The sequence below is a fragment of the Grampus griseus genome (assembly GCF_964374135.1).
Source record: "Grampus griseus genome assembly, chromosome: 2".
NCBI lineage: Eukaryota > Metazoa > Chordata > Mammalia > Artiodactyla > Delphinidae > Grampus > Grampus griseus.
In genome coordinates this window covers 114,311,715-114,328,947 of record NC_139018.1, presented here as the reverse complement: position 1 = coordinate 114,328,947, position 17,233 = coordinate 114,311,715, and the positions used below count along the sequence as shown (strand labels likewise).

The window sequence follows — 17,233 nt, the reverse complement described above, 5'->3', positions numbered from 1 at the left end:
AAGCGAGATTAGGAGCCAAGTACCAAAGACGTCAGGGAGTGAGGGGGCATGACTGAGAGGTAGGTGGGTGACTGATGAGGAGGAGTAGAGAATACTCTTACGTGGAGATGGCAAGGGCTTCAAAGGACAGAAAAGGTCAGTCAGTGTTTTACTTCATCTAGGAGACCTAGAGGTCTCTCCTTGGTCAAGGTAGAGGATATAGTCTGTAACCAGCGAATAAAATTTTGTAGAAAATAGTTTAAGCGCTGGAAGGAATCCTAGAGACTATCTAGTTTAATCTCTTTGTTTTGTGTATGAGAAAGCTGAGGTCCAGAGAGAGGAAAAGTACTTTCCTGATATATTATGAATGAGTTTAGAGTGAGTTTAGAATCATCCCCTGATTACCAGCCCAGAGTTCGTTTTACAGGAAGGTCCCGTAGCCTCAGCATCTTTCTCTACCTCACGCTTCGCCCTGTTATAGGTCCCAGCCTTTGCTGTCTTTAGCCTTCACTGTGACTGTGCTTTCAGGTCCTCATCACCACCCTGGAAAGGAACCGTAAGAAATGTGACTATTTTGGCTACCTCAATTCCTGATTTTCACGGAAGGTCTTTTTTCCTGTTGTCTTCCTTCCGTTTCTTATCAAATGATATTGCGTTTCTTGATTGTATCTGACAGGGAAGAGCTAACTTTTGAGATGCTTGTACTGGAACCCCGTGCCTCTGATGATGAAACCCTTGAGTCTGAGGCCTCCATAGGGACTGCTGATAGCTCTGAAAATTTGAATATCGAGTCTGAAGGTGCCATCGCTGAGAAATCAGGTAAATGAACATGTTAGACCAAAGACTCCAGATCTGTTTTGCAAAGAAGGAATAAGGATTCCCAAGTGAAGACAAAGTCCCTTTCAAGAAGGCCTTGAGTTTACATGAAAAAGTGACAAAGTCCTAAAGAGTTGAAATATACCAATTTTGTGAAGCTTCTATACAAATTGTTCATCAGACCAAGCCTTCAATGTAAGGCGTTACTTTTGCAGTTTGATGTTTTCTCTATATTTACCACAGAGAAAAGGCAACAGTCACAGTTTCTGTGTCTTACTGACCCACGATCCATTTTCTAAGGGTGGGTAGCAGGAGCTGAGCCCTGCTGTGAGATGGGACTGTACCAAACAAGGTCTTTAACTGCCTAGCGTGTTTCAGCGAGATGTGGAATTGACTACATATCCTGGCAGTTTTTTAAATGATAGGGACGGTTGTAGGCCTCTTCTGATGCCATAGTCCAACTCCAGACTTCCTTGGGGTTGATTCTGAAACGATATGGGTGGTGTAGAAATGGGTGGTGAGCTCTTCTCGAGTCGTGTCTGTGCACAAAGTGGGTCGACCTGGACCCTCCAGATCTTAGCCCACCCACTTTCACATGTGGACAGTGACACCTCTTCATCACACGACGATTTGTTTCAGAGGGAACCGCCATTTACAGCTTCGGTCTCTTTCTCACCTTAGAGAGAAGCCTAGCCCTTATCTCCCTGAAGGCAGCTGGCAAGTCTGAACCTTCAGGCAAGTTGCGGAAGCAGCTAAAAAAGCAGCAGGACTCACTGGATTCAGGGGACTCTTCAGTCTCTTCTTTATGTTCGTCTAGCACTGCATCTTCTCATGGGACCAGAAGACGATTTCAAATTTATTCCAAATCTCCATTCTACCGAGCTTCCTCAGCTGGCGAGGCCCTGGGAATGGAAGGGCCATTGGGCCAGACCAAGTCCCTAGAAGACAAGCCTCAATTCATCAGCAGAGGAACCTTCAACCCTGAAAAGGGCAAACAAAAATTAAAGAATGTGAAAAACTCACCTCAGAAAACCAAAGAGACCCCAGAGGGGACAGTTGTGTCTGGCCGCAGGAAAACTGTGGACCCAGACTGCAGCTCTACCCAACAGCTAGCTCTCTTTGGAAATAATGAGTTTATGGTCTGAACTGGCAGATGTGTTGTCCCTTCATGGCTACATCTCATCTTTGGGGCCTCATCACCTGGTCCACAATATTCATCCTAATTGTGGTCCTGCCTCTCGCCCAAGCATACAACCAAGACCTTGTGTGCTGAATTCCTGGTCCTCCTGCCGAAGCGGAAAGGCCTCTTTGAAGCCTGCTAGGGATGGTGCCAGTTGTGCCTTGGCTGCTGTATTTGACTAGAGATTTGACTAAACAAAGCAACCAGGGCCTGGGGATTTGGGTCAGTTGTGGAGGTCTTTGTAGTTGCCTCTCCTCCCTCCTCTTTGCCCTTCCCAGAGGTGAGTGTGGAACTGGGGGGACATTGTGGGCTGGAGGGACCCACTGATTTCTGACATTTGAAGAAAACATATAAATCTTTCTTAACCATGAAAGTGAAATTCTTTGGGTTTATTTTGGGATAGTTAGGAGCTGGGGTAGAATATAATTTTTTTCCAAGGATTTATAAACAAAAAGCCTAAGCCCTCTATTTTAAGATTTTTGAAAAACACTCCATGTTATATTCTGGGGAAAGTGAAAAAGCAGTTGTCTCCATTAAGCCATCAGAGCATGTCTCAGACATCTGTGGTTACACAGTGAAGAGGAGAATACATGTTTTGCTTTTGGTGATGTTTGATGTCATAATAATCAATGCTGGTTTAACTCCTGGTTAGTTCCTGCCAAATATATTGCATGGCCTGAAATTTCAGTAGCTATACTGTTCTTATAGCCCCTGATTCTAGGATCAGGTTCCTCTAATATTTTTTAAATGTCCCAGAGACCTGGTGAACCCTAAACGTGAGGGTTTCATGCTAATCCATCCAGGCTTTTCTCTTTGTGTAGATTAAACTGAAGATGGTTTATGAACCTATTTATCTGCTGGTGGATTTCCACCACGAGCTCAGACAAATAATGTGACCATTTAATCACTTCTCCCCAAACATTCACACACAGCACTGCATGAATAAGTGTTACAGAAAGCTGCCAAAAAAAAAGAGAAAAGTTTTCAATATGACCCATCTAACTTTTATCTTCTTTTCCTCAGACCATCAGTATTAAATAGAAGAAAAAAAAAATCAAGGACTACTTGAAGCTATTTTTGTTAATATTCTGGTTACTGAAGTTTACTGTAAATATATATATGTATAGTATGCATATTTCTTTTTAACCTTATGCTACCTTGCTCCCCATGGAATTTCTTCCCACAGATTAGGGGCCATTGGACGTGATGGTGAGAGCCACTCATCCCTGGGTTGAGGGAAAAGTCAGACCATTTTTCTCACCACTGGGTGTCTCCATATACCTGAGTTATGAAAGCATTTTAAGCTTCTTAGCATTTGTGGGATTAGAAGTCTGTTTTTGCCTATTTATAATATATGGAAAATGAAACATGATACCCTTTCTTGAGATAAGTATGTGAAAATGTTTTTTTAAAGTTACTAAATGCATCTTGTCTAACTACCACATGCACTGTTCTAAAAAAGAGCCTTTACCATCTGTAACCTGAATTTTGGTTATTCTTCCTTTTCATACTTATTTGATGTGAAGTTATAGAAATATTAAGACTTTTGTCAAGGCAGAGTCTCTCCTGTTACACAACACTGAACCTCATGCCACTGCCTCCTTGGTTATCGTTGAGCCCCAGAGGCCAGACATGGAACATCATTCTGAGTGGCAGCTACAGGTAGCAGGAGGCTTACCTCTCTCTGGTTTGGGTTCAGAAATGACCTCGGGAAAGGAGTCTTTTTAAATCTCCAGAATGGTGATGGTTAGTAAGTAAATGTTAGATTTTATATCCTGCAAACATCTGCCACCTTGTTCATGCTGTCCTGAGGAGTAACAAAGGTAAAGCCTTTAAAAATCTGAACTTGAGAGTCTCCTAGAGTAAAACCCAACCCCTCAGCATGGAGTGTCAGCGTGGGTGCCCCAGTCCCCGTGCCCGGCGCAGTCTGTCCCATTATTCTTGGGAGGGTGGTTTTCAGCTGGCACTAACTACTACTCTCCACTTGCTCCAGAACATTGTTTAAATACCATACAAAAAAAAAAGAGATTAGCCCTGTTGAATAGTTTTCTTTGGCCCACGGAAATGGCCTGGGAAACACATCTTGGCACGTGGCCTCCCCTCTGAATCTTTGTGGAGTTTTTGTTTTGTTGCTGTTGTTTTGCAAAGTAAGTTTTTGGCAGTTAAAAAACTACTCATGTAGGTCACTTTATAGGAACCAGGCGATGGATGTTAAGAGACTTTATAATTTTTCTCAGGGACCTAAAACCTGAAATTGGATAAAATTAAATAAATATTTGTTTTTCAGTTGCTAGATTTGTGGATTTCTAGTCATTTAACAAGCTGCCAGAATGGAGGGTGGGGGTAGGGAGATCCATGCAATTATAAGAATGGAGAGCGAATGTGGGACCCTCCCTTTGAAGGAAAGCAAGCCGTTGTTCTCATAACATAACAGGCATTGTTGGCCTGGGAAAGAGATGAAGCCATAACTCTAAAATACTGTCAGAACCAAGTGCTGTATCTCCTTCCCTTTGATTTAACTGGTCCTCCCCATGGTCAAAGTTATGTTACCACAAGGCGATGCTGTATTACCAGGGGTCCCCAATCCCTGGGCTGCAGACCGGTACCGGTCTCGGGGCCTGTTAGGAACTGGGCTGCACAGCAGGAGGTGAGTGGCAGGTGAGCGAACAAAGCTTCATCTGTATTTACAGCCGCTCCCCATCGCTCGCATCATCGCCTGAACCATCTCCCCTCCCCCCCCACCCCCCGCCCCGTGTCTGTGGAAAAGTTGTCTCCCATAAAACCAGTCCCTGGTGCCAAAAAGGGTGGGGACCGCTGCTGCATTACAATCACTTATGATTGAGATATTTAACCTTAGTATGTGTCAAATTTGTGTTTACTATTGCTTCTCTGCTCATTTTCTTTGATCTCAAATGCCTCAAAGGAAATCCCTGCATAGCAGCAGTGGGGCAACCCCTCATTTGAAGCCCATACTCTAATATGCAGAGCATTCTCTTCTTATCACACGTTCCCAGCCCCAAACACAGCCTGGATTTTTAATTCTCCCAATTAAAGCCAACGTATCCCTTATCATGGAAAATGTAATGGAAGCAGAGAAGTGTGCATTGTGTATCACAAAGTGAAGCAAATACAGGAAGGATTTAGGAAGGTGACATGCTGAGTTTGTAATGCGCTTTATACTTCCTGCCATTTTAATTATTTTGCCACTCTTGGCTTCTGAAAGACAAAGGAGATACAGCTCAGTATGAGCCTTGTAGAGGCAGAGGGACCTGGGGTTAGGGGGTGGGATACAAGAGCCCCACCTTCTCATGCTTTGGAAACCAGCTACAGCTCTTACCTTGCTGGGGGGTTAGTGGAGATTTCTGTCTTCCATCACAACAACAATAGGATTGTTTTCACTGTCAAAAGACAGGGTTCCAGAAGCATGCTGAAGAGAGGAGGTCCAGCAAGGTTCTGCAGGCCCACTTTAGTGCCTGTGGGCCATGGTTTTTTAACTATAATGAATGTGTACCTTTCACAAGCACTTTGGTGAACCAGAGAGAAGAAAGTATTCTCAGGATGTGTTTAAAGCTAAGAGAGTTTTAAGAAGAAACAAAGTCCAGACGGCTTTGCTCATCCTTCTCTCTCCCTATTTTCTCCCCCTTGGTGGGGAGCTGGACAACATCATTCTGTGTTGACAGATGTGTTTGTCTACCCATAATTTTGTGACAGTTGGCACTGTCCCCCAAAACCACGCTAGCCTTGTAGTAAAATTCCTTGGTATTTGTGGGAGTCCTCTGTCTGTGCCCCTAAAATACTATTAACCACTTTTCTCTGGAACCACTCCCACATTTGATTTGGTGGTAAAGGGCAAAACAGTGATTGTGGAGGTGGGTCTTTTAGGTCTTGTTGGTCTCTCGGTTGAAACTGTTTTCAAAAGCCCCACCAAGGGGTCTATTACCTTGCTCTCCATCCATACTTAATGCCTATTTATCAGCCCTGTTAGGTCATATAAAAGTTGCACCTTTTGAGCAAGTAATTGTGTTTACTAAGGGAAAAGGTGTGCACTACAGATTAGTATTATATTATTTTAATGGATTGAAAGTAATTTATAAGTATGCTGAGTGTAAATTTATAAAAGACTATGTATTGTAAAAGGACATATCCTGTGAAATATAATATCATTTTACTGTTTAACAGAATAATTCTATACGAAGAATGATTTGTCTCACCCACAGAACTGATTACATTCCTGATGCAATCAACACGCACTTTGTGATTTCCTTTTTTTCTTTTTCATCTTTTTTTGGCGGGAGGGAGGGGGACATCATTTGTATAAAGTAGAGTTTGTGTCACTCAAAATATGCACTGTATGGCTACACAAGAGCAGCTTGATGAACAGATCACTCCATGGCTCATTAAAGAACAAAGCTTCCAGAAGCAGCAATACGTGTGGTTTGTTTTCTGACCATCCTGGCTCCCACCCCAACTCACTCCAACCTGAACCCAAGGAAGAGCAATGATTTTTGTTAAAGTGATGTTTTTTTTAAGGAAAGGGCTGAGCCCCCAAATTTTCAAAGTACAGAGGTGGTAATTATTGGAACTCAGTAGAGTTCAAGTGAAGGTGATATTCAAGCTGTGAGTTTTCTGTAATGGATGCTAAGCTGTCAAGACTTCATTTAATCGATTTAGAGGTAGGCGGGCAGGGAAGGCAATAAATCTACATTGAGGATCCTCACCAAAAAGGCCATGAAGAAGTAGCAATAGCTGCTAATAGAGGGCCCTAGTGTATCCTTTTTGTTCTGCCCTGCACTGCATGACTTTGGGAAAGTCATTTGCCCTCTGTCTGGAATGGGGTCTCTCCCCCTGGTTTACTTCTCCGGATAACTCTTACTGACTCTCAGGTCTCAGTGTAAAAAGCAGTTCTACTTGGAAATGTCCTCTTCCTCCTTGAACTGGCTTAGATGTCTTGTGTTCTCAACAGCTCCCAGTATTTGTGGCATCAAAAAACTTTGATGTTAGCTTCCCAAGGCAAGAAAAGAGCCTATCTTGCTGACTCTTAGATCCTCAGCACCTAACAAAAGGTGCCCACACTTAACATTTTGGATGAGAGGGCCGAATGAGATCAGGGGTTCTCAAATGCCAAACCAAGTCTAAGGTGGAATTGAAAAAAAATTAATTGTGATCAATTTTCCCCTAATGTCAAATTTATTCAATTTTTAAAATTCTGAGATCATCCTTCACGTTTCTTTTTACATCAAGTTTACATTTACATTTTGCATTAAATTCACATTACAACAAAATAGTGGACTAAGATTTCCTTAATTGGCTAAATAAAACCTAGTAATGCCATTTTTAAAAGTTGCCCCTGTGATTGCTGGATCCACAACAAACCTTTCTGATCATAAAGATAAGAGCAGAAAGCTGTAAGGAGATGCAGACTAGAGCTTTGCTTTTTAAAAACTTGTTCTGTCTCCTAGATTGGATAGCAGTACAGCATCTTAGAGCCAGGGACATAACCATGAATATGGATAAGACACATGTAACGTCTGTTGAATCTTGTGAGGCATCTCGGACTCCGAGGAGTATGTCACTTCTCAGTTCTGTGTGGCCATTCATTCAACAAGTATTGACTGAGCACCCACACCCACGGGCACTGTCCTAGGTGGCGGAGGTACGTTGGTGATCAAAGCTCCCACCCCCACGGAGCTTGCATCCTAGTGGGGAAAACCAGCGGTGTCCACCAGATGCAGACTAGTCATCTGCAATATCTGCCTTCCCCTGTCAGATTATACTTATGAATTTGAATGGGTGCTCCTTGGCATCTTCGAGCCTTTCTCTGTCCTTCCTACCTTTAAATACTCCCTTAAGGGCGGAGGAGAATAAGTGTCTCACAAGTCTGAAAACTGCAGTTGAGAAGAAAGGCCCAGATAGTACCACAGGGTCTTCCCCTGTGTGTTTCATAGCCAGAGACATTTCTGGCGTTGAGGGCTGAAGGGAGTTTCCGTAGTATCCCCTCCCCTAGCAAGAGCCCTAAGTGCAGTGAAACAGAGCTGTAACCCATTTGAGTTTCATGGGGCCAATTTACAGCAAAAGGTTGAATAAATCTTGGGATCAACTGAGAGCTGTATTAGGAGGAAAACAGAGGCCACTTAGTATATTTCAGGTGTGAAGGACTTAATATAGGTATTAGGGGCTTAACAAACTTTGGAAGAACTGGGGAAACAGATGAGAGAAAGCTCCCACAGATGGTCCAGAAAGCCAGCAGATCTGAACCAAAAGTTCTGAAGTTCTCTAGAGTTTGCCTGGAAGCTCCTGCAACTCTAAAGAAGGCTGCTGTGAAATCTCCGTGTTCCCACACACACGGCTGCAACTGCCTCCAGAGAATAATGGCTCCTCATTTACTTTACAAATCTCACGTGAGTGCCTCCCTTCCATTAGCAAACCATAGGGGAAGGGGATCCTGGGAAATGTACCTCCTGGCATCTCTGCAATGAAGACAAGACCTTAAGAGGGGCGGGGCGGGGTGGGGGGGGCTATGGATGCCAGGTTGGCAGCAGATAATTCAGATTATGTACCTCCTCTAATTCTCCAAGACTTCTTCCTGAAGATCCCAATCTCTTTCTCAATGTAGAATTGCTGTGCTCACACCTCCCAGAGACTAGCCTGTGAACTTCAGCAGGCTGCCTTTGCAGCCTTACGTTCCCCAAAGCAAGACTGCAGGATAATGTTCAGGGCCTATTTGGTCAAAGAAATTGGAGAGTATAATGGCATTATAGACATTAAATGACCCAAATAACTGAGGCAAGTCTGATGCTTTTAGAAGATCAAGGGTCTTTAGTTTGAGTGCTTAGGTGGGAAGGGCTTAAGCTGGGCAGTATTTGCCATATTCTTTCTTCTCTGGGCACCAGTCTAGCTATTGTCATTTCCAGAGCAGAGTGTTCTGAACCATCCTTCCTCCATCACGGCCAGACATCTCTGGATAACTAGGAGAATTCATATACAGGCCAAAGGGCAGGGAACCCCTAGGATTTCACAGATTTCTCACATGACCTTTTTCTTCTTGGCTTTAAGCATTTCTTCTTTGAAGGCAGAAAATGCAACAGAATTGTTCTGCTGATTGCAGGGGCGGAGGGACAAAGTGGGGAGACAGTGTCAGGGTTAAACGGAGTCATACCAAGGTTTGTGTCCTCTCTGAGCCTCAGCTTTTTTCAACTATAAATGGGATGACTGGTCCCCCTGTCAGATTAATCTGATGGTTAAATAACAATACACATTCAGTGCTCAGTTCACTGCCTGGTGTATCAAGTGCCTGAGATACGTTAATATTTTATAAATTATTATTTTCTAGGTCTTCTGGATCTGTCTTTGAAAAGGAAGAGATTTGTCTGAACTTCATCTTTCCATAAGGAATTAAGAAGTCATGCGGAGCGGGGGTGGGGGGGGGGGGCTTCCCTGGTGGTGCAGTGGTTAAGGATCCGCCTGCCAATGCAGGGGACACGGGTTCAAGCCCTGGTTCGGGAAGATCCCACATGCTGCGGAGCAACTAAGGCCGTGTGCCACAACTGCTGAGCCTGCACTCTAGAGCCCGCGAGCCACAACTACGGGGCCTGCGTGCCAGCGCGCCTAGAGCCCGTGCTCTGCAACAAGAGAAGCCACCGCAATGAGAAGCCCACACTCGTCGCACCTAGAGAAAGCCCGAGCGCAGCAGTGAAGACCCAACACAGCCAAAAATAAAATAAATGAAATAAATTTATTTTTTAAAAAAGTGATGGAGGGACTTCCCTGGTGGCGCAGTGGTTAAGAACCCACCTGCCAATGCAGGGGATAGGGGTTCGATCCTTGGTTCAGGAAGATCCCACATGCTGTGGAGCAACTAAGCCCTTGTGCCACAACTACTGAGCCTGCGTGCCACAACTACTGAAGCTGAAGCCTGCACACCTACAGCCCCTGCTCCATAACCAGAGAAGCCGCCACGATGAGATGCCCACGCACCGCAATGAATAGTAGCCCCCGCTCGCCGCAACTAGAGAAAGCCCTCGCGCAGCAATGAAGACCCAACGCAGCCAAAATTAAATAAATAAATTTATTTAAAAAAAAAAAAAAAGAAGTGATGGAGATTCCCCTTCACAAAAAGTGCCTGTGGCTGCCTTGAGTCGAGTTGCATGGAGCTCACCTTTGTTTACGGAGAGGTGAGGAAGGATGAGGAAGAGAAAGATGGGGAGAAGCCATGGGGTGGTGGGATGCCATCTAGAGAGAAGCTGGGTTGTTGAATCCTCTGGGAGATTTTTCACTGGGCTTGGCTTTGTGGCACCTGGACTATGACTCGGAGTGGCAAAACCAGATGGAATTCGAGACCCTGTACCCACTCTTTCAGCGTCTTCAAAGGGAGAACCTTGGCCACATTGTCTTCCTGTTTCTGTTTTTTCACTTTTTTTTTTTTTTGAGGTCTAACAATACAGTAAATTGCACAAATCTTAAGTGCATGGCTCAATTAATTTTTATGAATGGATAAATTTACGAAACCACCACCCGGATCAAAATAAAGAACATTTGTAGCACATCAGAAAGCTCCCTCAGGCCCCTTTCCAATCAACCCCAACCCCTGACGCGGAGGTAACCACTATTCCAGCTTCTACCACCATTGGTTAGTCTTGCCTGTTCTTGAACTTTGTATAAGCAGAACTGGTGCCTGGATGCTTTTGTTCAATGTTTACATCTGTGAAATTTATCCATGTTGCCACATAATATTGATGGTTCATTCCTTTTTATTGCTGTTTTCCATTTTATGAATGTACCACAATTTATTAATCCATCCTATTGTCATTGTACAGTTTGGAGCTATTATGAAAAAAGCTGCTATGAACATTCTTGTCCTATCTTTTGGTGAACATTTCTGCTAGGTACACATACCTACGGGTACAGTTGCTGAATCAAAGGGCAGGCAGATGTTTAGCTTCAGTAGATTGTTTTCCAAAGTGGTTGCACCCATTTTATTTCCACCTCCACTAGTTTTTGAACATATCACAAAGGAGCTTCTCCATTGGAGTATTTCCTATGGTCTTGCGGAAAAAGAGGAGCTCAACACGTTCAGAAGTAATAAACCTCAAAGCCGGTAGGAGCAGGAGCAGCTTCCCAAACCTGAACAGGATAGAGGACACCATCAGTTTGGTTATCAGCTTCTGAGCCCGAGTCCTAGGGACAGTGCCATCCCAGGAGAGGCAGAAGGGGAAGGAGAGGGGAGATGACTGGCGCCCAGGGCGAGTAAGGAGGAGCTTAGAGGAAAGGCCCCATTCACCTACCCCTGACCCACTGTGGCCCTCCTCCAATCTTTAGTTGAGGAGTGTGATGAAAATAGTGAATAAATATCGTTTATTATGTGTAAAGATTATAAAGTGAGAAGTTATATATATATATATATATATATTTTTTTTTTTTTTTTTTTTTTTTTTTTTGCCCGTTGCAGAGCACAGGCTCCGGACACACAGGCTCAGCAGCCATGGTTCATGGGCCCAGCCGTTCCGCGGCATGTGGGATCTTCCCAGACCGGGACACGAACCCGTGTCCCCTGCATCGGCAGGCGGACTCTCAACCACTGCGCCACCAGGGAAGCCCGAGAAGTTATTTATATTAATAGTACATGTGAATATATTATTAACTGAATATAATGATTATAATTACATGATGATTAATACCATATATATTTGAATAAGAATATAAATTCCTGGGAATTTCCTGGGGGTCAAGTGGTTAGGACTTGGCGCTTTCACTCATGCGGCCTGGGTTCAATCCCTGGTTGGGGAACTAAGATCCCACAAGCCGCGTGGCACGGCCAAAACATATATATATATATATACACACACACATATATATATATATATATATATATAAATTGCCCTCTGTAAGCCACCTAGGATGATAGAGTAGCTAGCCATTAGTGAAAATGTTCTGCAATCGAAACTTAATTTTTGTGGCTGAGATACTCATCCAGAAAAGGAGTAATTGTAGTTTTAAATAAGAAGCATTTGCCAAGGCAGGGGTCCCCAGTGCTGAGAACGTGGATGGTGAAGCCCCAAGAGACGGGGAGGGGCATTAGACCTTCCTTGGGTGGGAGGACTGACAGCTGGGGTCAGTGCCCAGTGTCAAGGAGGCCACATCAAATTGGGGCAGCTCCACACTCAGCTTCTACCACGGAGGTCTACAGGAAGTCTTTCCACCTCCCAATGACCTACTGAACCTGTTTTTCCAAACCAAGGGCTTTCTTTCTCTTGTAAGAGCCAAGCTGGTGGCACTGAGCAGTCGGGCAACCCTCCCTTCTGCTTTTCTGATCTAATCAGTGTCAGGAAGGAGTAACTATAAAGCCAAGTAGAGAAATTGTTTTTCAAACTGCCAGAAGTGGGTCACAACCAGCCTTTTTAAACAATAAACAATTTAAATAATTTAAACAGAAATATCAGAGTAAATCATTCAAAGTGAGGGCAGGTATTATTTGGGGGAACTTTGTTTCAGGGTCTGTGTGTTATTGGGTTATGATGGAAATTGCATTTCTTCCTGGGTGTTGCAGTTTTTAAAAACTGAAACACGCTGGCTTAGAGAACCCCAAATCACTTGCTCAGCCCTCAGTTTCTGCCTGTAGTTGATACTGAACCAACTCCAGTAGGAGTGGCAAAGGAAGTGTTAATCAGAATTTTGAAATTTGACACAAAACCAATATGCCCAGACATCTCTGGGAGCTGAGCCCAACAGAAACCTGGTGAAGGAGGGCCGCTGGTGCCTGAATGTCTGTGATGACTGTTCTTAGGGTGCTGTGTTGAGCCTTAGGGACACGTTCTACCTATGCTCACCAATAGCAGAAATCTTCCTGTGTGATGGGTATAGTCCTTATACCTTTGACTCTTTCTAAAAGAAAATTACCTCTTCTTTAGATGATTTCTCAGATTACAGGGGATTCGAGGGTGCCCGTGTTAGCTTACTTCTTCAGAGAGAACTGCTGGGGGCCCAAGAGAATGCAGAAAATATGGTCTAAAATAGCCAATAGGTGCCTGGAGTCCAAGTGGTCCAATCTTGCTGAAGCTCCGTTGGATCTGCTGGTGCCGGGGCGAGCCGGGCAGTCCCAGAGCACTGGCTCCTGCCCCACTATCGCTGCAGTCACAGTCTCAGCTGGCAGCCACTGTCCTCCAAACCCAGCCAGGGCAGGGCTATTGTCCATGCACACGGCTTGTGCAAATGCATCCCTGTCAGATGTCCCGCTGCACCTCCAACAGGCCTCATGTTCCCTCAAAACTCTTTTCCTCCTGACTTTCCTTTTTATTTCTTGACTACCTCGTCTCCCAAATAGCTCTTCTTCCCCTCGTTCCTTATATCCACTCAAGTGCCAAGTCTGACCCATCCCATCTCCCAGTGGCTCCCGCATCTGTCGTTGCCTTTCCACTCCCAAAGAGCAGAAACTCCACGGCTCCCCTGGATCATGGCAATGTCTGCTTCCCTCCCTGGTTGGATGCTCTGTACTCACTGCCACGCCCCTGCATGAAGCCCAGCTCTGTGTACAACACTCTCCCGCTCAAAAGCCTGCAGTGGCTCCTCTCTGCCTAGCGGATCAGATTTGGCCTTTGGCTGGCCTGCACAGGCTGATGCCAGAGGGCCATTCTGGCTTAGTCTGCCACCTTCTCAGTGGCAGCGATCTCTTATACCTTCCAAACTGGGCTCCTGACCTAAGAACACATGCATATTCGCCTCTCTCTCTCTCCCCACCTTGGTGAATGATGATTTCTCTCCTTATAGACCTTATCCTTCCTCCAAGTCCAGCCCTGCCTCCAGCTCTGCTTGGCACCCCATCTCCCAGTGGGTCTCTGTCTCCTGCAGACACATGCAGCCCTCAAGACCAGCCCTCAACTGCAGCGTGGTCACTGTGCTGGGCACCCCTAGGAGACAGCAAGTTTGCCTTATGCACATTTTGGTCCCTACTCCCGGGCCTGGTGCTGTGCCTGGCACTCAGTAGGTGTCAGCCACGGGCCGGTTGTACTGAGACCCTTGTGCCGTCTAAACAGTGCAGCCCTGAGATGGTGTCAGAGAGGTGGGCAGGGGGATGGCGAGATGAAGGGAGAGATGGGCAGGGAGGCACGTGCGCGGGTCACCTCACAGGCTGGCTGGGATGGTGGGCCTTGCTGTGCTGGCTCAGCATCACCTGGGACTGGTCCTGCAAGGCCTCCACATGCTCAGGATCCTTCAGGCCCCGCGTTTCTGGAGAGAAGCGGCAGCAGTGAGCTTCTCTCTCAGCCCCTCCTCCCCCGTCACAGTCAGCCAGGGCCTCAGGAGGCGTGAGCCCAGCCCTGCAGCCATCCATCCCCTCCTGCCCCCAGGGAAGAAGTCTGCACACATCTGCGTCTATGTGGGGCCATGGAGGGAAAGTGAGAGGCAGAAGGAAGTCACCAGAAGTCCCTTTCTTCACCCCCAACCACTCTCCTCTAAGGCTTGGGCAAAGACTCAGCTACCTGGTTTGAAGAGGACCAGGGCCTTCATGCAGGCGAACTCCGTGGGGTCCACCGCCAGTGCCCGGAACCTTGAAATGGTTTCCTGCAGGATTCGAGTCTCTGCACTGGCCAGTGCCAGCCGGCCCTGAGAGCTGCCACCAGCAGAGGCCTCAGGCGGGGCCAGCAGGGGGCAGCTGTCCAGGGGCAGAGACCACTGGATGGCTCCGAGGAGGAAGAGTTCACTCCATGCCTCTTCCAGCAGGATCACCTGTGCCCAGAGAGAGGGCGAGGGTTATGACTGATACACAGCTCCTCTGGCTCAGCCTGGAACCTCTGCCACCTTCTCGGGTGTCCTAGGAAACGAAGGGCTGGTCCCGGGTGCCCAGAACATTCTGACCTCTGCCTGACATCAACCAGGGCTCCAGAGCTCTGGGACTTGGCACCATCTGGCCCAGATGCCTCAGCTTCAAGATACTCTGTGGGCTCCATCCAAAGCTGCAAGTGGGACACACAGGAAATCCTGGAGCTGTGAGAAGCTGGGTAGCCTCAGGGACTCCCCACCAGCATCCTAAGTTAGGCATCCTCAGCCTGGCTTCTGAGCTGCTTCATCCAAGCCACTGGCTGAGGACTCAGATTCTCAGTGTGCCTCTCTTCCTGGATCTGTCATGACAGGTCCCCTCGCTCATGAGAAGCCCAGAGGGCTGGTCTAGTGGAGAAGAGGCAGGGCTGAAATGCAAGCCCTGAAGTCAGGGGCATTTGTGTTCCAAGGGAGCCCAGGTTTGCCCACTGATGCTGTTTAGGGTGTGCAGACCACCCTGTGACAAACAGAGCATCTGTAGGGCCCGAGGGCTTGTCTAGGAGGAAAGAAGACCCAGAGGGGCACAGACACTGTCTTCAAATCCCTGGTCCCCGTGTGTCCCTGGCCATCACTTTCCCCTGGGTGATGACCCTGACCATCATTGCTGCCCAGAGACTCAGATCCCTGAGACTGGTGTCCCTGACCATCACTGACTCTGAGGCATGGGTGTCCCCAGCCGTCACCATCTCCAAGCCACATGCACCGCCAATCATCACCTGCACAAGGAGGTATGTGCCCCCAGCACATGTGAGCCCCCTGACGGGTATACCTGATCCCGGAAGGGCAGGTTGGAGAACACCGGCAGGTTCTTGGCCCACTTGACAGCCATGAAGAGGAGGCGAGCTGACGTCTCATGGATGCTGTCCAGGCCCCAGGGGGAGGAGGAGGAGTATGGGGACGAGGGGAACTCGGGGTCATTGCTGGTGACATCAATATTCTCATCAGCTGTTGGAGGAGGAGGCTGTGCATCAGCCCCTGCTCCGAGGTAGGCGGCAGGGGCTCCTCAGGGGCCCAGGTGTGGGATGAAGGCAGGACCCGGGAGCTCAGCTCTCCTCCCACTTACCATCCTCCGGCTCCAGCTTAGTGCAGGTTTCGGCCGTTATCAGGCTGGCCATGAAGTGGTGGTGGCCTGGAGGTGTGAGGGCCCGGGGCCCCAGGGCTCTGGCTGCAGACACAGGTGTAGGGCCCCGCGGGCTGGGCCCCGCTGGGGTCGGGGGAGCCGCCAGGGGCTCCAGCCAGGGCTCCGTGTCTGACTCCACACGGTCCATTCGGACCTGGGCGGTGCTTCGTGGCTGGCGCTCATTCTGCACGGCTGGGGAGACAGGGAGGGTTAGGACGCCCCACGGGTCGCACGCCCCCTTCTCTTCCGCCACGCCTCTCCGGGTGGTCTCCCGACTCACCGTCCTGGTTCATGCCCGCCTGCAAGCACTTCTTCAGCCGGCAGGCCTGGCACTGGTTGCGGTGGGCCTTGTCCACCGGGCACATCCCTGCCCCCACCTGGCACCTGTGGGCGGAGGGGAACCCCCCCAGGGAGTCAGGGTCCCGCCCAGGCCCTGGGCCGGGGGTTTCGGACATGTTTGCCACAGCTCCTTCTTCCCTGAATGTCCTCCGTCCCTCCCAGGCCCCTTCAGGGGCTGGAGGGCGGCGGGGCGCTGCCCCACCTCACCTGTAGATGAGCCGCCGCCTCACGCTCCTCTTGAAGAAGCCGCTGCAGCCGTTGCAGGCGTAGATGCCGTAGTGCTTCCCGCTGCTGCTGTCCCCACACACGCGGCACTGGAGCGAGGGCCCTGCGCCTGAGGGGCAGCCGCGCTGGGTGGGGACTGGCCCAGGGCTGCTCACATCCCCCCTCCCGCCTCCTCAGGGGCCCCTACGCCCTCCTTGCTTCCTCGTCCTCAGCGTCCACCCGCCTTTAGACACGCCTGTGTCTCTCCCATCTGGAAGAGTGTCTCGCGCATCACACCCCCTCAGCCCTCCTCCTCCCCCTTCTCTCTCCATGGCCAGTTCTCAACAAGAGGACACTCTCTGCCCCACCTCCCGTTCCCTCTCTCTGCAGGCGGCTTCAGGCTCCTTCATGCAAAAAAGCAATCTTGGCACCACTGCTACGGACCTCTGCTCCCACCCCCTGAGGGCCCTTCTCTCTCCTTTCCTCCCCCATCCGCTCAGCTGTCCTGTCTGATCCCCATGTTTCTAGGATTCTGGGTTTGCCAGCAGGTTCCCTCACACTTGCCCACAGTCCTTGGGGCTCGGTCTGAGTCGCTCCGGCTCCTTTCACGGTCCCTGCAAACCTCTGACCCACACTCCACTCTCCAAGGGTCCAGACCCTCCTACGTCCAGGAAAGCCATACCTGTCAGCTCCTCCCCCAGGCCCCACCTGCCTGGAGACTCCTTCCTGGAGGCAGGCACAGCTGTTGGCGCCGCCGCAGCCATGTTGGAGCTCATGGGCGCTGTCGG

At 48.2% G+C, this 17,233-nt stretch overlaps 2 protein-coding genes across 3 annotated transcripts in view; one reads left to right on the top strand and one right to left on the bottom strand.

Moving 5' to 3' along the window:
- The window catches only part of MYO9A (myosin IXA), a 221,325-nt gene extending 216,722 nt beyond the window's left edge, over positions 1-4,603 (top strand). For both annotated transcript variants that reach the window (XM_082648185.1, XM_082648184.1), the window contains 2 exons: positions 656-798; positions 1,477-4,603. In XM_082648185.1, coding sequence (XP_082504311.1) covers positions 656-798; positions 1,477-1,940 — 607 coding nt within the window. In that variant the 3' untranslated portion in view covers positions 1,941-4,603. The remainder of the gene's footprint in view (positions 1-655; positions 799-1,476) is intronic.
- Positions 4,604-10,962: 6,359 nt separating this feature from the next.
- NR2E3 (nuclear receptor subfamily 2 group E member 3) lies at positions 10,963-17,233 on the bottom strand (the record flags this gene model as incomplete). Its single annotated transcript, XM_082648639.1, has 8 exons — positions 17,128-17,233; positions 16,449-16,575; positions 16,183-16,286; positions 15,846-16,094; positions 15,552-15,727; positions 14,446-14,692; positions 14,089-14,194; positions 10,963-11,095 (listed from the first exon to the last, which is right to left on the bottom strand). The coding sequence occupies exons 1-8, from the start codon at positions 17,219-17,221 to the stop codon at positions 10,963-10,965; spliced, it is 1,236 nt and encodes a 411-aa protein (XP_082504765.1). The 5' UTR covers positions 17,222-17,233.